General features: G+C 40.7%; 1 protein-coding gene across 8 annotated transcripts in view; it reads right to left on the reverse strand.

Moving 5' to 3' along the window:
- Positions 1 to 9241: 9241 nt before the first annotated feature.
- Positions 9242 to 18496, reverse strand: part of ZNF236 (zinc finger protein 236) — a 200841-nt gene continuing 191586 nt past the window's right edge. For 7 of the 8 annotated variants that reach the window (XM_075062894.1, XM_075062898.1, XM_075062893.1 and 4 more), the window contains 2 exons: positions 11753 to 11929; positions 9242 to 11425 (listed from right to left, as the gene is read on the reverse strand). In XM_075062894.1, coding sequence (XP_074918995.1) covers positions 11298 to 11425; positions 11753 to 11929 — 305 coding nt within the window. In that variant the 3' untranslated portion in view covers positions 9242 to 11297. The other variant, XM_075062897.1, reaches the window with a different exon arrangement.

Below are 18496 nucleotides of genomic sequence, written 5' to 3' on the forward strand. Positions count from 1 at the left end.
CTACACAACTTCCAAGCAAGCGGGTTTTAGCAGGATGGAAGAGACCAGGATCTGAAAGTAGGCATGTGTCCACCTTTCATTCCACACATGGAGGGAGAAGTATAAGCCAAAAGATATATAGCTCTGAGGCTACACTGGTGGCCATCAAGCAGCCCTACTGCCGCATCATGATCTGGAAAAGGAAGGGAGGATTCCTACCCTTCCATTTCTTTGGGAAACCTCTCTGGCAACTAAAATGCACAACCTGGCTCTTCAGGCTACAGCTGGGAACTGCTTTCCCCTTCCTTCTGAAAATCTTGCTCTCAAATTCCAGGAAAATGCAGACAAAAATATGGCTTGTGAGACAGTCCATTACATCACTTACAAGAGGCCTGAATCTCCAGATCTAACACCCCTGAACTGTGGTGATCTGTCCTTTCCTCATTCTTCCCTCCCAGTGTTGGCCTCAATCTCTAGCTCTTAAGTGCATGTCACCTGCTTCCTACTTCATCTCATTCCCCCATTCATCCTCATCTACTTCAGTTTCCTTGTTAAATCCTCTGACTTCACTGTTTTTCACGTTCTCTCTCAGACTATCTCAGATCTGGATCAGTTCCATAAATCACTGGTACAGTGAGCCTCTTGACCTAGTCTTTACTTGCAACTGCTGAGTTATCCCTTTCTGTCAATGAATTATTAGAGAGGGTATTCCTTCATATTCTTTAATATTGCTTACTTTCATATATAATCCTTCTAAAATTGAATTCTACTTCAGCGGTTTTTATGGAGACGCCAAATCATACTGTCATAGGTCAAGGCCACCAAGGAGTCTATGTTTGAGCTGGGATTAGAAAACATGTTCTCAAATAAATGCAGCATCTGATACTATTAAACTGCCCTTTTCTGGGCAGAGGTCACATAGGCTGCTCAGCAGAGGAATCACCTTAGCTACACGGAGCTAGCTGAATGACTGTGGTAGCCTTCAGGGGCGGCGCTATGTATTTTGCCGCCCTAAGTACGGCAGTCAGGTGGCTTTCGGCAGCGCGCCTGTGGGAGATCCACTGCTCGGATTCGGCAGCATGCCTGTGGGAGGTCCGCCAGTCCTGCGCCTTCGGCATACCCGCCGTCGAGTTGCCGCTGAAACTGCGGGACTGGCGGATCTCCCGCAGATGAACTGCTGAAGGCAGCCTGACTGCCGCCCCCACGGCGACCGGCCGGGTGCCCCCCATGGCTCGCCACCCCAGGCACGGGTTTGCTGCGCTGGTGCCTGGAGCCGCCCCTGGTAGCCTTGGGCCTCTAATGACAGTGTTGGAAGTGCTGTCCATGAACCTACAAACTGATCATGGGTCTTTCCCTAAAATCAAGGGAAACATGGTCATGATTTTCCCAGACTCCAAAAAATAACCATAAGGAGCTGTAGGTGGTGGCATATAATAAATAATCTGATCATTAGGAAAAATTGAGGAGAGGATTTAAACCCTTGTGATCAGTTGACATTTCCCAGGCTCTTTTTCTAAGGAATTGGGTGAGAAATTTACTTCTTAAAAAAATGGAAGTGCTGAGATCATTCTCTAATTTCTAGGTCCTGCACATCTGGGGGGATAACAGAAGATGCTGCAATCATGGGCTCTGCAGGTCCCACAGGCCAATTCTGCTCTAGAGACCCACAGCCATGTGCAATTTATACCATCCCAAAGCTCACTATGGGAAACTGTTTTTTAATGACAGAAGCATTCTGTATTTTAGCTGACTGGAGCACTACATTCTATTTATTAGACAAGATGGTAGAGACTGTTGTGAGTCATAGAATATCATTAGATATCATTAATGACAAATGATGAGATTCAAGTTAATAGTGAATTAAACATTTCCTGATGTAATGAAGGTGATGGAAAAATTGTTACCTGATGATTTCCAATGTGGGACTCACCTCTCCCCCAGTCTAATGCATTTAGGCCGTTTCTCTCTTCCTCCAAATATCAGAAACAGTTCAGACTTGTCCACAAGACACTGGGGCTTAGGCATGTTACTTTTTCTGCCTTCATGCTGGAGTATTTCCAAAGCTGTATGAAAACACTTAATTCTTACTATTAGCTAAATACAAGCTTCTTTACTATAAAGTCTGACCATTATTATTAAAGTTCTGTTTCTAAAGAGATGATAATTAATAGATGTTTTGATATATATTTAATCAATTGTTATGGATTATTTTAGAGTTCAAGAGGTTGCTTATAACCATCTAATATCATCTACCTTTTTTTTTTTTAACATGTACAATGCATCTGATGTCTGTAGCATGCTTATAACATGTATCAACCATTTACTATCCTTTATAAACAATTTATTAAATTAAACTTTAAGTGTAACCCAATTCTGTATTTCTTAAGTGTGTTAACTATACACATAGACTCTTAAAAGGCCATTATACTGATCATCAGAGACTACATCTCAGGTAGGGCAGACTGGGAAGAGGTCCCAGAAAACAATTCACTAGACGACAAATTTTCCCTTCTGCATCCTGACTTCTTCCTCAGTCTGAGGACTGGCCTACACTACTGCTTAAGTCGATATAACTTGTCACCAGACACGCTGCATCTGTGCTGATCTATCACACTCATGCAGACTTATCCTGAGATAATTACAGTGAGCAATAAGGGAAAAAATAGTAGGAAAGCAGGAATAAGCAGGATTAATGGTTTCTGCTTTCTCTAATATGAGTAACATAGGTACAGTATTTAACTGCTTGGGGCCCCTTTCGGCCAAAGGATGCTTCTGCAGCAGAATCAGGCCCGCCAACGAGGAGGCAAAGGGGGCAATTGCCCAGGTGCCCCTGGCCACCGTCACTGCTGCAGCAGCTACAAGTCTCAGGCCCTTTGAAATCACCCAGGTGGGCCACAGGGCTCCTAGGACGCACGACCACTCCAGGGCCGGGCTTCATGGGCCAGCCTGGGGTTGGTCCCAGAAGTGAAGGATTTGTCACATCCACCCTGGGTTCCACCCCCACTAAGGTCGGCCCTGGAGCCCAGAACTCCTGTTGGCAGGCCTGAGCAGGGTGAAAGTCAAGCTTGCAGTACTTCATAAGTGCTTGATGGGCAACAATTTTGTAAGATTTTCTATGTGATGGCTAGCACCCCTTCTGCCCAGGAAGTTCTGATGGAGCACGCTGAAGGAGTTCTGACTCTTTGGGCAGTCTGTTTATTTGCATCTAACATGCTCCAAGTGATCTGGATTTTAGTCCCTCAGCCAGATGAACTAAATTACTCTGGATACTATTTTCACTTTCCTTTGCATCTCCTGTTGAAAATGGTTCCAGCCCTATAAAAGGAATCTATGAAGCACTGCCACATGTATTCTAGCCCATGGATTAATCTGTATGCATGAGACAAGACTAACAAAGAGCAGTGAGAGAGGGAGGATGCTCACTTCCATGACACTCCAAGAATCACTATCTGGAAACTGCCAAACATTTCTTGTGATGGGAATTCTTTTGCTCTCCTTATAGCTATCTAAATAACTTTTAGATGAATGATGCTCTGTGAGGGAATCAGCAATGATGACAATCTGTCTGACAATTCTCAAAGTCAGAACTAAATCCAGGGAAAGTAATGCAATACTATAGAAGTTGCTTGACCTACAGTGGTTGCCAAATGTTTTCTTAAAAAAAGCAAAGACTGCACAACAGTTGTACATCGAGATCCTTAAACTCACTACTCTGTCTCTCCTCTCAATTTATTTCATTTAATCTGTTTCATTATTTCAGTGTTGGCATGCTCTCCTGCTTCTTCATGGCCTGATTTTCAAAAGTGTTCAGTGCCTGCAAATCCTCCCAAGTCAATTGGAGCTGCAGGTGTTCAGAACTTTTGAAAATCAGGCCATTATATTTTGGCAATTTGTGTCCCTTTCCTCGTGTGGCAATATTGTTTCCAAAATACAAAAATATTATGGGCAGCAGTGTTCAACAAAACTTTCCCCATTGTTGGTCTGTCGTGGGATACCATGTCTGACCATAACATGCTCATATGTAGAATTATCATCCCCAATTGGTGCATTTAGATCTCCCATAAGAATAACTGTTATATTTATTGATCTTGCCAAGGCCGCTCTGCAATCTTTCACAGAAATCGTGTTTGACTTGTTCATCACTATAATTTATTGCACATAACACTGAACTGTCACAAAGCAAGTAGTCAATATGTCTGAGTTTACACCACTTCTTCGGTGCTTTAGTAGCTTCCTTACTCAATAATAAGCCTATGTCTTCCTGCTGTTTGCTATCCTCTCTCTCAGAATAAAAAATAAAGTCACACTTTCCAACGGTAGTTTACCTTGTCTAGTCCATCTCATTTCAGTCCAACTACACTTAAGCCAAATAATTTCATTTCTCTGAAATAGTCTACCGTGTTGCAAAGTAAGCTAACATGGCAACTCCCAATTCTTGTCTTAACCTTAGCTGTGAAGATATCCCACTTCAGACAAAGAACCTCCTTGGGGTTTTGATTCTCCCTCAATTGACAAGATCAAATGACGGCTTCACACTGAAAGAGCTTGACCACATTGCCATTAATAGGCACTGCAAAAGATCACTGTTGAACACGAGGGTGTATACAAGTATTGATATTGGAAATGACAACCATCTTGTTATTGGGAGAATCAAAATAAAACTAAAGGCGGCACTACCACATAAGGGAGACAGCATGATACTCAAAAAGTAGTAGTTCTTCTTCAAGTGATGGTATTCCACTGAGGGTTATGCGCATACGCCGAGCCAGAGATTTTAAAAAGTAGTAGTGTCCGGTGAGCCACACATGCACCCTTGTTTCAACTCATGATATCGACCAAGGTGATTAATGGCGGGGCGGACTGACTGCACTCTCAGTTCCTTCTCCCCACTGCATGGTCCAAGTCAAAGCTTCTGCTGTTCTCTCATCCCTTGTGATGCACTTCACAAACTTTGCATAAAAAACTGTTCTTGTACATAGTTAGCATTTTATTTTTTGTAGTACACCCCTACCTCGATATAACACCGTCCTCGGGAGCCAAAAATTCTTACCGCATTATATGTGAAACCGCGTTATATCGAACTTGCTTTGATTCACTGGACTGCGCAGCCCTGCCCGCCCCCGAGCACTGCTTTACCGCATAATATCTGAATTCGTGTTATATCAAGTCGCGTTATATCAAGGTAGAGGTGTTCTAGCTTTTACTGTTAGAAGCAGTTTTCCCTAGGATTTAAGGAGCTTGGAAACACTGCTTCGGTGGTTTCCAATCAGCCCTCCCCATTGAGCACCTAGGCCTGGATACTGGATTAGGACGAAGACAATGGGGTTCAAGATTTGCGCTTCCTGCCCTTGCTCATTTTCTATCAGTGATGACCACCAGCACTGCCTATACTGCTTGGGGGGAGCCCAGCATGTGTCCAAGCCGGAATTCTTTTACCTTAAGCAGCATTGCCACATGGTCTCCTGTCATATCCAGGCTGGAGACAGCCCTCACCGCCCTCCGCCATATGTCAGCCTGAGCAAATCAAGGAGTGCACCTCCTACTGCAGTGCTCCAGTCCAGTTCCACCAGTACCAGGTGTTATGGACCCCATGCTGGGGTCTAGCCGTCAGGCAAGGAAGCATGTGCATAAGCATGCCAGAAAGTCTTCCTCGAGGCCCAAGACAGACACTGCATCATCCATGAGTTCCAGCCACCGAGAAGCAGAGAACAACAATGCCAGTTTTTTCAATGAAGTGTGAATGCAGCCTGGACTACAGTGAGAGTGAGAAGATCTAAGAAAGAAGAATGTAAATATTAAAGAAGAGAATTCAACAAGAATGAGATGGAACTAAAACAGTTATTCCACAGCAAGAACAGGAAGTCAAAGACAAGTAAGTCAGAAGATCAGCCAGAAGAAATGAGAGAGAAGGGAGAGAAAACAAAGCAAGAGAAGCTGAGACGGCATGCTAGCGAGGGGTTTCCAAAAAACTTTTTCTAATATCCTATGAGAGGTACAATTTTAGTCACAGAGAATGGAACATTTCTAGGCTGTGCTCAACTACCCAGAACCACTAACAGTGGACTTACTAATATCACTAAGAGCAGTTGCTTTTGAGGAAGTAACTAAGGTCATAAACCAACTAAGGAGTGGTAAAACACCAGGCTGTGGTAAGAAACATCCTAAAATGCTAAAAGCTCAAAAAGAAATGATGTTCAGTTACATATCCAGGTTGTACAGAATGGATTTGGAAAAGTAGACCTATCCTAAGTGGAGAAGAGGTGTTATTTATCAAATCCCTAAAAAAGTGGATTAATTTATTTGTGATAACAGGAGATAGGTGACACTTCAATCTGTACCTGGAAAAGAGTTTTGCATTATCATTTTGAATAGGATGAAAATGGCTGTTGACAAAGTACTAAGAGATAAGCAGGCTGGATTTTGATTTGATAGGTCGTATTCAGATCAGATTTTCACCTTGAGAAGACTAATTGAGCAAGGTTTAGAATACTGGCAGAAGACGGTTTTTAACTTCACTGATTTTTCAGAAGTGTTTGATAAGTGTTCATGGGCAAGCCTTCTGGAAGATTCTGAAAGACTATGGATTGTTAATTGGATAAAAGCTTGGTAGAATGAGTCTGCATGCTGTCAGAACAAAAAATGGCTTAAGATTGTTACTGCTGTAAAGCAAGGTTGAGCACTATCCCCACTTCTGCATTGCTAAAGACTTTGAGATGAGAAAAGCAACAGTTGTTGTTGAGGCCACTGGCATTGTCTGGACAAGAGATGAGCTGCAGGATCTAGTTTTTTTCAGATGACAAAGTCAGACGGGATACTAGCTTTGAGGAACTGAAAAAAACTCTTTATGAGTGTAAGAGTAGAAGCTACCAAAATGGGAGTTTGAGACCAAGCATATGGAAATAGGAGAGAATAGGGTCAACACTGACAGATAAGTGAGTGATGGAGAAGAGTACAAAAGGTTTACGACTTTTTTTTTTAAATCTTGGAAGTAAAGTATTTCTGCTAATGGTCAGCTCGTTAAAGAATTGAGGGCAAGAACTGGCAAAGCCAGTGGATCAATTACTTGTTTGCCAAACACCTGGAAGAGTAGCAGGATACAACTACACCTTGACATGAGATTGTACAATAGTATTGTCCTTCCAACATTACTGTATGCCTCGGCAGAATCTGGCAGTAGTACATAATAGGAAGCTGAATGCATTTCACCAACATTGTTTGAGAAGGATTTTGGGAATTCATTGGAGCAATTGTATAACCAACGTGGCATCACTGCACTGCACAGGTCAGCAGACTGTGGACTTAATCAGCTAGAAAACACTCTGGTGGTTTGCCCATGTCATCAGGCTACTCCATGGGAGAAGCACAAGCTACATCTTAGACTGCATTCCAACTGGATGGAAAAAAGAAGGCATGGAGGAGAAAGTATGACCTATCCTAGAACAATTGAAAAGGATGTTGCTATCATGGAGACAATTTATGACGGACAACAGTGGGAAAAATGAGTTGCCTCGTGTGCCACTCCTGCGAAAAAAGTACTGTTTCTGGTAACTCACAATCACTGAGCACAGCCATTAGGATTTTGGATTGATTTGTCCACCCCAACAGAAAAAGTAGAAGGACTCCCCTCCCACACACTTGGCTGCTCTGACATCTACTATCACAAACTTCTTCCATGCCACCATGGTCAGGAGGCTCCACGGAAAATACATGCTTGGGCTATACCACATTTTCTGCCAAATTTCACAACCGCAGCCTGCCCACTCAGCCCCACAGCCTGTACAGTCTCCAACCCTCTCCAGTACAAACCTCAGATGAAATGAGAATCACTACAGGGTTCTGGAGAGGCAGCTCAGTCCCCTCTACTCTGTGGAAGTGGAAAGAGCCACAGGCAGCCCTCCATGCACAAATCCAGGTGGTATGATTTGGGTTGAAGTCAGCATTTAAATCACAATTAGGAATTGAAGCTCACAACGCATAGGGTGATAAACTAGGGAACGGATGAGTTCTCTCCTCTGCTGAATACTATTTGATTTAAGATAGTTTTCTGCAAGAAGCCAACCTATTTACATTGTGATGGCTTATATCTACAATCTAAAAAGATGGAAACAATCAAAAATTGCAGGAATCATGATATGATTTTTTTTCCTAGTGATTTTTTCTTGTTTACGTTAAGGAGGATTTGAGAGTTTCTTCTTTGGAGGTTACCACGGTGTATTCCAATAAAAGATTCACAATGTCTCTCCTACAAGTCTCCTCTAGGTTGGGCATAGAAAATACAAAATATCATAAATGGACTGCAGTAGCCAATTAAGGCACAGCCATAAAATGGAGTTCACAACAGTTTAAAATACAAAAGTAAAAATAGTAAGTCAAAGCAAAATTAAATTGATTTATTGCTAATAACTACATCTCAGCTATCAACGGTGTCTGATGCTTTTACTCAGAGAGCCCAATTGCCACAGTAAGATGGACTAGGGCTTCTAGGATACATAGGGTTTATTTTTGATGTTACCTTTCTCCAGTGTGATGCTGGTAGGGCATGGTCCACATTACATGTCTTTATTTTAGCAAGAAACTTCCTGAACAACCTGATCTTCCCTGGACACCAATGTAACAGTCACAACCTCGTCACTACTACAGAGCATCAGCAGATATAATGCATTTGAAAGTTTCCAATTCAAACTTATCCAAGTAATCTGGAGCAGCTCCTATGTTTAAAGGAAGGACATTAAACACCTTTGTGTCAGGCAAAAGACATGCAAGGCATGATTCTAAAATATATACTGTACCTTATTAAAAGGATTAAAAGGGTATTTACCATAATTGGCAGGACTTTCGCTACTGCGATGGGTTGAGAACTCAGGAAAAAAAGGCAAGTCTCCCTATTTACTTGTTACTTACTATCTTACAAATATCTACTCATTACGTGATTGGTATATGATCAAGAGTCTTAAAGCACTGTTCTCTGAAAAATGACCATGTATTTCAAATGGCATCTCCTTACTGAAAAGTTCTGCTTATTAGCAACCTCTTGGTTCCCAGCAAAAGGCTGCCATTATCCAGAAGTTACAATATGTGTAAGGCAGGTTTGCAGGGCCAAACAACCTGTCTGGAATGAGATGCACTGCTGAAATTAAAGGAGAACTTCCATCATCTATGTTTAAAATTGAGCTGTATAATTTTAGTTATCCACATTTTCCTTGAAATAACTAAGAATATCCATTTAAAATTGTCTTTTAAAAACAACATACACAAAGCAAAGTTGGAAAAAATTATTATTATTAACATTTCTGACTTAAATATTTCCACATAACAAAAATGTTATTTTTTTGTCACCAGCTATATTACTTATATACATATGCAAAGAGTTAACAAAAGAAATAAGAGATTCCCGATCAAAAACAACAGTGATTTCTTTCTTTAGGAATCTGAAATGACTAGCTTTATAGCAGACAAAGTATAGATAATATTTACCAAAAGGGGAAAAAAGTGTTTTTTGGATCTGAGAGCAAATAAAAGGCAATTATTATGCAAAAGGTAAAATAAAACCCAACGCTATTTTACATTACAATGAATCCAATATTGATCCAGAAGTACTCATATGAACTTGAAAACTTGATGAAATCTTCCTGCAATTGGGATTACTATTTACAAAATATACTGATCAGCCACATAGAGGCCCATATATTTTTATATATACATACATATATATAACATATAAATAAATTCAAAGGAACAAAGTAAAAGTAAGCAAAGAGCTTTCTGTCTTTGGAATGTATAAAACATGACTTAAGTTTTACTCCAGTGTTTCTTTGTTATGAATATACTTAACAAGTGGCACCTTTCAGAGCAGTACTAAGGCTATGTCTACACTTACAGCGGCAAGTAGAGTAAAGGCACTATACGTGTAGCTACACGCCACGGCGAAAGGCAGGTGGCATCCACACTTGTCACTAACATGAGTAGCTACATACTGCTGTGTGCAGGAAGCAACGAAAAGGCTCTGGCAGCGGAGAGGCAGTGGAACGCTACCTGCAGAAATTAGCAACATAGACATGGGAGGCCGTGCTTGGATATGCAGAGAGCCGTGTTGGATATATACCCTGAGGGCTGAGTTGTGTAGGGCACTCTACGCTACTCACCTAAGCCATACCTCACCATCTACACTGCTATTTATACCCCTGCTAGCTGGGGATGCTGTGTCTCTACTCTACACACTGCCATAGCTGTAGATGTACCTTAAGTTAACTAGGTAGTTTTACTGAAAAAATAACAAACAAAAAAAAACAAAAAATAAAACCACACCAAAACCCGCCCCACACACCATGGTAAAATGCTTTCAGAATAGATGCATGAGAAAATAATGATACTTTTACAGATTTGGAACTAAAAATGTCTACAGTACAGATTACTTTATGTTAATTGAGGGTGACCTGTACTGCAGCTTACTTCCCATCTGGTATTAAAATGTACAATTTTAAGTTACCTCTCAGCTTTAGAATATGGCTTATGCTTTCCACAAATACTCAAGTATCTGCCTGCTGATCCTTACAGCAAACCTAAAAATGGGGGCGTTCAATCAGTTTAATCTCTTTAGTTTGGATTTTCTTTGAATATTTATTGCTGAGTTTGAAGCCTCAGACATTTTGATGGAAAAAACTAATGACTGTCTCTACAACTGGAATGGAAATAGCCTGGTCACCTCTCAAGAGATTAGCTACATAAATACCATTTAATGCAAGGGCAATTCACTTTCCAAAATTCCTCAAAAGCACCAAAAGAAACTAAGAACAGACTTTTAACACTTTACTGTGCATTGTAAAAATTAATTTTGTACTGCATGCATCTCTGTCATAACACTTTTCTTTCTAACCTCAAGCATTTTTGCTATACATTAAAAAAATAAAATAAAAAAGTAAATGACAATTTTCATGGTTTTCCCATGAAGTTACTTTTCATCTTCTTTACTAATACAAGGGAATCACTCTTTCCTGATATGAAGTTCCAGTTAATTGTTCAACTAGATATACTGTCTGTGGGTTAGAAGATGAAACCGCATGTAGTATTACCTGAGTTCACTGATTTGTAGACAACTTAACACAGATTAATTGATGTTTTTTCAATATTTTCCCACAAGCTTACAAAAACAATGATTCTTTAAGTACTTTTTGTAAATAATTAAAAAAACTATAATATATTATTCTATTGTTAATATTTTCAATGCTTGAAGCATCAACTGTAAAATCCATATGCTTTACTTTTTTCAAAACATATGTTGAGTAATTCAAGTCCTGAAAGCAAAGCTTTCAACTAAGGTGTCATCGAAAAACATTGCTTATACTCTGCCATTCATTTGAAGATTCTTGAACAACCTCTTCTAAATTCAAAGCACGATTAATATCTTCCCCTTCTTGTTCTTGCTGACTGGCAGATTCTTGTATAGTACCTATTGTAACGTAACAGAGAAGGAAAGGAATGACTAATACAGATAATGTAAGACTACTGCAAATACAACAAAAACAAGGAACGAAGATGCACAAATTACTTTGGTTCATAAAGCAGAACATGTCTTTGAAAAGGAAAAAAAAACAGTCAAAGGGAATGGAGCATTTCACTAGAACTGGATAACACCAGTTGTGCAAAACTGTATATCATCTGCATTCCATGTTTTAGATTGGCCCCACCTACAGAGCCAAGGGGATACTGAAGCCACTCACTGATCCCTGCTTCAAAAAAATGTGTGCTTAACATTACTACGTATCATGTTACCTACCAGCATAGCCATGAGCTCGTTTCATATGGAGTTTCATATTGCTTTTCTGTGTAAAGCCCATTGCACAGTAATCACATTCGTAAGGCCTCTCTCCCGTGTGCTTTTTCATATGCACCTGAAGGGCACTCTTCTGGTTAAAAGCTTTATCACACAGTGTACACTGAAATGGACGTTCCCCTAGACAACGGAAAAATGTACATAGTAACTTTTCAGGTAACAAAACCACATGGGACAGAATACATTTATAATCCTTGAAGAAAGTATTAACATTTCTACTTTATATTCATGATTTTGTTAAGTTTGACAAATTTATGTTTTAGGATACCAAGTGATAAAAAAGCTTACAAGTTTGACACTTCTTGCACTATTTCAGAAAGGTAATATAAATTAGGCCATTTTATTAATTTCTACAAAACTGAACTACTCTCAGACTTGAAAGTTGTGCCATTAAAAAATCATTTCTGCTAGATTTGCAATAAAATACTAAATGTGACTCATGTCCTCTGTGCCAAGAGGTGAATGATCTCCATACAAGTATACTTCTACCCTGATATAACACTGTCCTCGGGAGCCAAAAAAATCTTATTGTGTTATAGGTGAAACTCCATTATATTGAACTTGCTTTGAACCACTGGAATGCGCAGGGCTCCCCCTGGAGCACTGCTTTACCGAGTTATATCTGAATTTATGTTATATCAGGTCGCATTATATCGGGGTAGAGGTGTAATATAAAAGCAAATAAACTTTTCCTGATTTGGCTAGACTTGTATTTTTATTTACAAGAATAAACTCAATTTCAATTAGAACTTACTCATTTCTAAACAAACTTATATATCCCAAGCACACCATTATTTAGATGGTAGGTCTACACACATTTTATTTTTTTATATACAAATTATAGCACAGTGCTATAGCTCTGCTATAGTTCATGTTAAGTGTGTGTATCAAATAGTTTGTTTTCTTTAACAGTTTATGAAGCATCTTTTAAATATACAAATGTAAAGTATTTTTCTTATTGAAGAGTGCAATCAACAAAAATCAATTTTCTTATCTGGTAATTTTCTGCTAGCAGCTTCCCTCTTCATTAATCACTAATGGGTAAATGCTACCCCAACCAGGGTGGATAAAATCTGTAATTTCAAAAATTGAATTTTTTAAGTTAAATCTTTTTTTTTTTTTTTTTTTTTAAAAATTGCATATTTTTCAACAGCAAATGTAGGCACATATGGCTGTTAAGAATAAACCTATTTTAAATTAAAACATATATTAAAGCCCAAACTTACTATAGTCTAGTAAAACCATTTAAATTAAATCTTTAAAAAATATTTAAGCAGTAAATATGTGCTGCTGAAGTTTTAAAGAAAGTCAATCAAGTCTAAATCACTGGCTAAGCACCTGGAACCAGAGTTTGCCAAAATGCTAAACCAGGTATAATCCAATCTAAGCATCAAGACAACCTGATATAATGAAATAATTAACCAAGACACCAGAAAAATTCTTCCAAAGCTGAAGAAACACTCTAGCAACTGATTATTAGCATCAAGACAACCTGATATAATGCATTAATTAACCTTAAGAGAATATGTCTACGTTTTTCTTTAGAGAAAGATTTCCATTTGTAGTCTGGTCATTTACTAGACCAGGGTAGGTAACCTATGGCACGCGTGCCGAAGGCGGAACGTGAGCTGATTTTCAGTGGCACTCACACTGCGGGTCCTGGCCACCAGTCCGGGGGGGGGGGGCCTGGCCTAACCTAGGTCCGGGGGGGGGGGGGGGGAAGGTGCAGTTTATCATTTAATTTAAATGTAAGTTTCTTGGAATCTATTTTAAAAACCTTATATTTTACTGTACAAAAGCACATATAAGAACCATAGAAAAACGATCCCAAAACATTTAACTAAGTCATTATTACTGGCACACAAAACCTTCAATTAAAGTGAATAAATGAAGACTCAGCACACCACTTCTGAAAGGTTGCCGACCCCTGTACTAGACTATACAAGTGGGCTGAATGAGGAGAGAAGCTACACAACAGAAAGACAATTATCAGGTAAATTACATATTTTGTTGCGCAGCTTCTCTCTTCATACATCACTAACAGAAGAAGCGAGCAGTGAATCACAGAAGTGTGGCGCAGAACAATCAGAGTTTTAATTATTATAGTAGAATAACAGGCAGGAATGACAAGGCATTATGTGGAAACCAACTCAGCTGTAGCTTCCTACCAAAGGAAGCAAAGGAATGGAAAAAACGTACTTTTAAAATTGTCCTCAGACTAGGCTCATGACTTGTGAATAAGTTCTGTCGGTTGGCTAGCATACCAGCTGGTGCATGATTTTAACATCTTGCCTGAGGCAATTCTGAGGCCTTAAGGCCTTAGCATTTTGGACTGAATGAGATGAAAGACATCTGGCATGTGAACTCCATATGTTTGAGGTATCTTTAAGTCTCATGAAAGCCCATTTATGTCATGCTCTTCCAAAGGAATACTAACGGTTCGAAAAAAACGATGGAAGAACTATTTTCAGGAATAGTGGAAAAAGGAACTTACTTGAATAGAAAATTTTCTGAAGCTACAAATGTAATTTTATATTGTGGTTATTTTAGAGACAGGGGAATCAATTCCAAAAACTACCTATTAGAGGTAATGAGAGACAGTCAGAGGCATGGCTAGTCTTCCATTGATTAATTTTGACATCTGATACTCAAATGGAGAGTCTGATGTGCTACATACAGAATACCACTAGGGCTGGTACCCACATTTCTTTTGTGCTTGGTTGTAGGGCTCCTATTGACCATTCTGGAGAAACAATAAGGTAGCTGAGATCACTAGAACTTTGTGACTATTATTATAAAATTCCCTGCTACATAGTTTCTTACATACTTCTGGAACAGCTGGTACTGGCCAATGCTATTGTCAGGATATGGGACTCAGTGGACCACTGGTCTGATCCCATATGGCCACGTTTGTGGGGAGTGAAGTTTGTATTATTATTTGGGGGGGAGGGGGGTTGTTCAGAGACACCACTGAAAGTTGCTGAAGTGAACTAAAAGGACGTGTACTCAGATTTTGGACATTTGTCTTCTAGATAGGCTCCCCACCTTACAAAACTTGCTTACACAGTGAATATGCAATGGTCTGGAATGAGAATTAAGTTGACTTTCTGAATGTTATTTGTACTTAAACTGCCTGTTGGGATTCCCTCCAAGACTTCTTTCCACTCAGCTTCCCAAGAACTCAGTTCAATTTCAGATTTTTTCACTGAGGTGTTTTTATATGGCCATACAGCAAAGCTACGCTGAGTTGATCAGACTCAAGAGTGATGGGTGGGTATAGGAAATACTACACACCCAAAGTTACACAGAAAATCTTTTCCTTTATATAGATTTACACATTATCTTGTATTTACTATATATTGTATCACCTGTTTTAGGACTGGCTTGGTCACTTTGTAGGAATCAATCCCTGTACAGCATGCTCTGTCCACATGCTGACTATTTGGATATGATGTGGGAATGACACTAATTTTGCATTATATAAGGTGTGTGGTTCCACGTTCTCAGAAGGAATTTCTGCACTTCATTTTGTGAAATCCACTCCGCGAAAGAAGCCAATGTACAACACCAGCATCCCAGCTATTGGAGATAAATGGCTATGGATGACCACTGCCAAGAAAGCAGGGGAGGCTTTAGGCATAAGCAAAGCAAGCAGCTGCTTCGCGCAGCCCATTTGCAGGGGCGGCAGCTAGCAGGGATTGACCCTGGGAGCTGTAGTTCCTTGGTTAGCTCCCTGTCTATAGAACCAGCCCTGGGGTGGTGAAAGAACTACATTTCCCAGCCTTCCTTTGGCCACTACCAACAGGAAATGGGGGGAGGGAGTATGAGAGCTGAAACCTCATGCTGCAACTTGAGCTCAGTGCTAGAGCAGGATGGCACTGTGAATAAGGAACAAGTGTGCTCAAGGACTAGAAGGCTTTGGCCCAGATATCCCCTTCAGAAGACATACCCAGACTGGCTTAGGGATACTGGTGTGACCTCACCTCGCAGCCCCCAAAGAAGGAATTGGGTGGACTAAATGGACAGTGCCCCTCGCTATCTGAAGCCTAGCAAGGGAGGCATGTGCATCCCACTAGAATTTAAAATGAAAAGTAAGGGAGGGGAGGCTCTTCTGGACCTGGACAGCTTTAGATACATTACCAGGCACTTAGGAGTATTCCATTTCTGGGCCGTGGAACTCAGAAAATGCATTCCTTCCAGATTTAAGGCGTAATAGTGTGGCCATTAAAAACGGGAATCTAGCACTCACTTGCCTTCCAATTGAACACCTCAAATTAGAATGCGCAAGCTCAATTGGTGCAGCTGCCCCACTCATTTTCGGTCCCAAGATCAAATATACGTGATCACCACTCCGAATTTGCGTAGAAAAAGTAGAATAAAATTGACGCAAGAATGCTATCCAGTGGTTCTTTAGACTGCGAATTGCTATTAATTCAACAGCCAGTACTCAATTTGCGTTTTTTTTTAAGTTGTTCAAGAAGGAAACAGTGAATGCAAAGGCAAATTCCCCATGGAACAAGCAAAGAGTGTAAACAAAAGAATAAGAAAAGCACCTTGAGTCTTTTACCAGTATGAAGGACCAGCGCTTAGAAAATGGTCATCAGCAAATCCGCGACAGTCACAGCGGAAAATTGGTTTGCCTTACGCATTCTGGAATCCCAGAAGGTAACCAAATCCGTCGTGTTCTGTGCACATCCAAAATTCCTCGGGCTGAAACCCTCCCTGGGAGCAAGTGCAGAGCGCAGTATCCTCAGGCTGGGACAGAAAGGAGGGTGCAGGGGATGGGGAACACTGGGTCTAGCCAGGCCGTGGGAGGCCCACTAGTGGAGAGGGAAGGAGGCCTACCTGAAGCTGGCTGCCCCCGGGGGGCTGTAGAGCCCAACCTGGTGCCGGGTGCAAGTAGGCCATCAGGGAGAGCCCAGGCTGGGCGGCGGGGGTGCAGGAAGGGGAAGGAATTCCAGAGCCTGGGGCAGTAGGGAGGTGCTAGAGGGGGCCCAGGGGCGTGGGGCAACCAAAGTTTTATTTCGTTAGGCAGCAAAAAACCTTAGAGCCGGCTTGCAAGAAAGAGATCTGATGTCCAATGAAATGCTCTGGATGAATGGAATGAATTTTTTCCATGATGGTAAAATTATGGCCAGAGATATGTCTTTGTCCCCTGTGTGAGCAATTCTCTACATTTGGTTCAAAAGTTTCTCTTGATTTCGAAAAACTGGTAGGTATGAATTCTCTCCAGCAGCTCTCTAGTTATGAATAGGTCTGCTTCACTGGACAGGACACTGACTGGCTTGTTGTGTAAGTGTGTAACTTGAGACCTATGCCTGTGCTGTGACTACCGCCAGTTTTTTCTTAAGACTGGAAGCAGCAGGTGGATCAGAAGGAAGAGTATTGTGCGCTCTCACACAAATGCTCTTTTTGTCTTTGTCATGCTGACAATTTTGTTGGCTTGGAAGAAAATGCATCTAGATTTCTTTGGAAATTTCTGCTTCAGATTTTTACTTCTGTTAAGACAATGGTCTCTTCTTGGACACCTTCAGTACTGGTAGCGACTGATGGACTGCCATGCTGGCTTTGACAGTGAGGGCAGAGGCCACTGTGCTATTTCAGCTGCTAATTTCTCTAATGTTCTTGGAAAAGCAACTCACCTCTAAATTTGGATGCACAAGATATTTGTTTAAGGATGACTGATTGCTATTCATGGGTATAACATTGCTTCTTCTAGCTGCCAAGTCAGAAGCCATTGCTCATCACAGATCACATCAAAGGTTTGACGAGGTCAGCACATGAGATGTTCAACTCCAGACAAGGATTATACTTCTAGATGAACGACCTGTTTGCCATCAGCTAGGTTTTCTTTACTAAGTATATGAAAAACCTCTGGTGTGAATGGCTATAGCTGAGGCTTTGAAACTGCTTCACTGTATATTCTCTCTCTCATGGTCCTTTGGAAAAAAGCTCCTTTCTGAAGGTGTGCCTGTCTTTCACTGGGGAAGCTATTGCTGCACCAGACTTAGGTTTCCAGAACATATGAAATATCTTTGTTATATAACATTTAGTTTAAAATTCAGTTTTGATCAGACATCTTCATTTAGATCCTAAGATGTTCTCAACAGAGGTGGCTAAGAAAAAATGTCTATTTAATAACATTTGAAAGAGAAGATACTTTGTTGCAAGCCACTGTCCTATTGTCTGGTCTTGCATGTGGTGGTGCATGTGGTACTTCCCTAGGCTGTTTACATGCTACTGGCCTGGCCTGGAGGACTACTCAGCTGAGGAGGGATACTGGTACAAATATTTCAATTCAATTGTAGAAGTAGCTGGCTAGATGTTCCCAGGAACATGAAAGGTTGCCTGCCTGCTCCCCCAGGAGGAGCTAGCACTCAAGTACTGTAGGAACAACGTAGCTCCCCTCAGGGCTTTACTTAGTAAATCAGGATAATTTTGAGTGTAGAAAGGGATTTCTCACTTAACCACTGTAATCCCATGATGGTGCAGCTTTGTGGGGAGTGGAATCTCACAGTCAGCATGGATGTGTCAAGAAAAAGTTGTGTCAAACCAACTCAATAGCTTTCTTTGACAGAGTAGCAAGCATTGTGGATACGGAGGAGGCAGTGGACGTGGTATATCTTGACTTTAGTCAAGTTTTTTATACTGTCTTGCATGATCTTCTCATAAACAAACTAAGAAAAT

This window comes from Chelonoidis abingdonii, chromosome 2 (genome assembly GCF_003597395.2).
Source record: "Chelonoidis abingdonii isolate Lonesome George chromosome 2, CheloAbing_2.0, whole genome shotgun sequence".
Classification (NCBI taxonomy): Eukaryota; Metazoa; Chordata; order Testudines; family Testudinidae; genus Chelonoidis; species Chelonoidis abingdonii.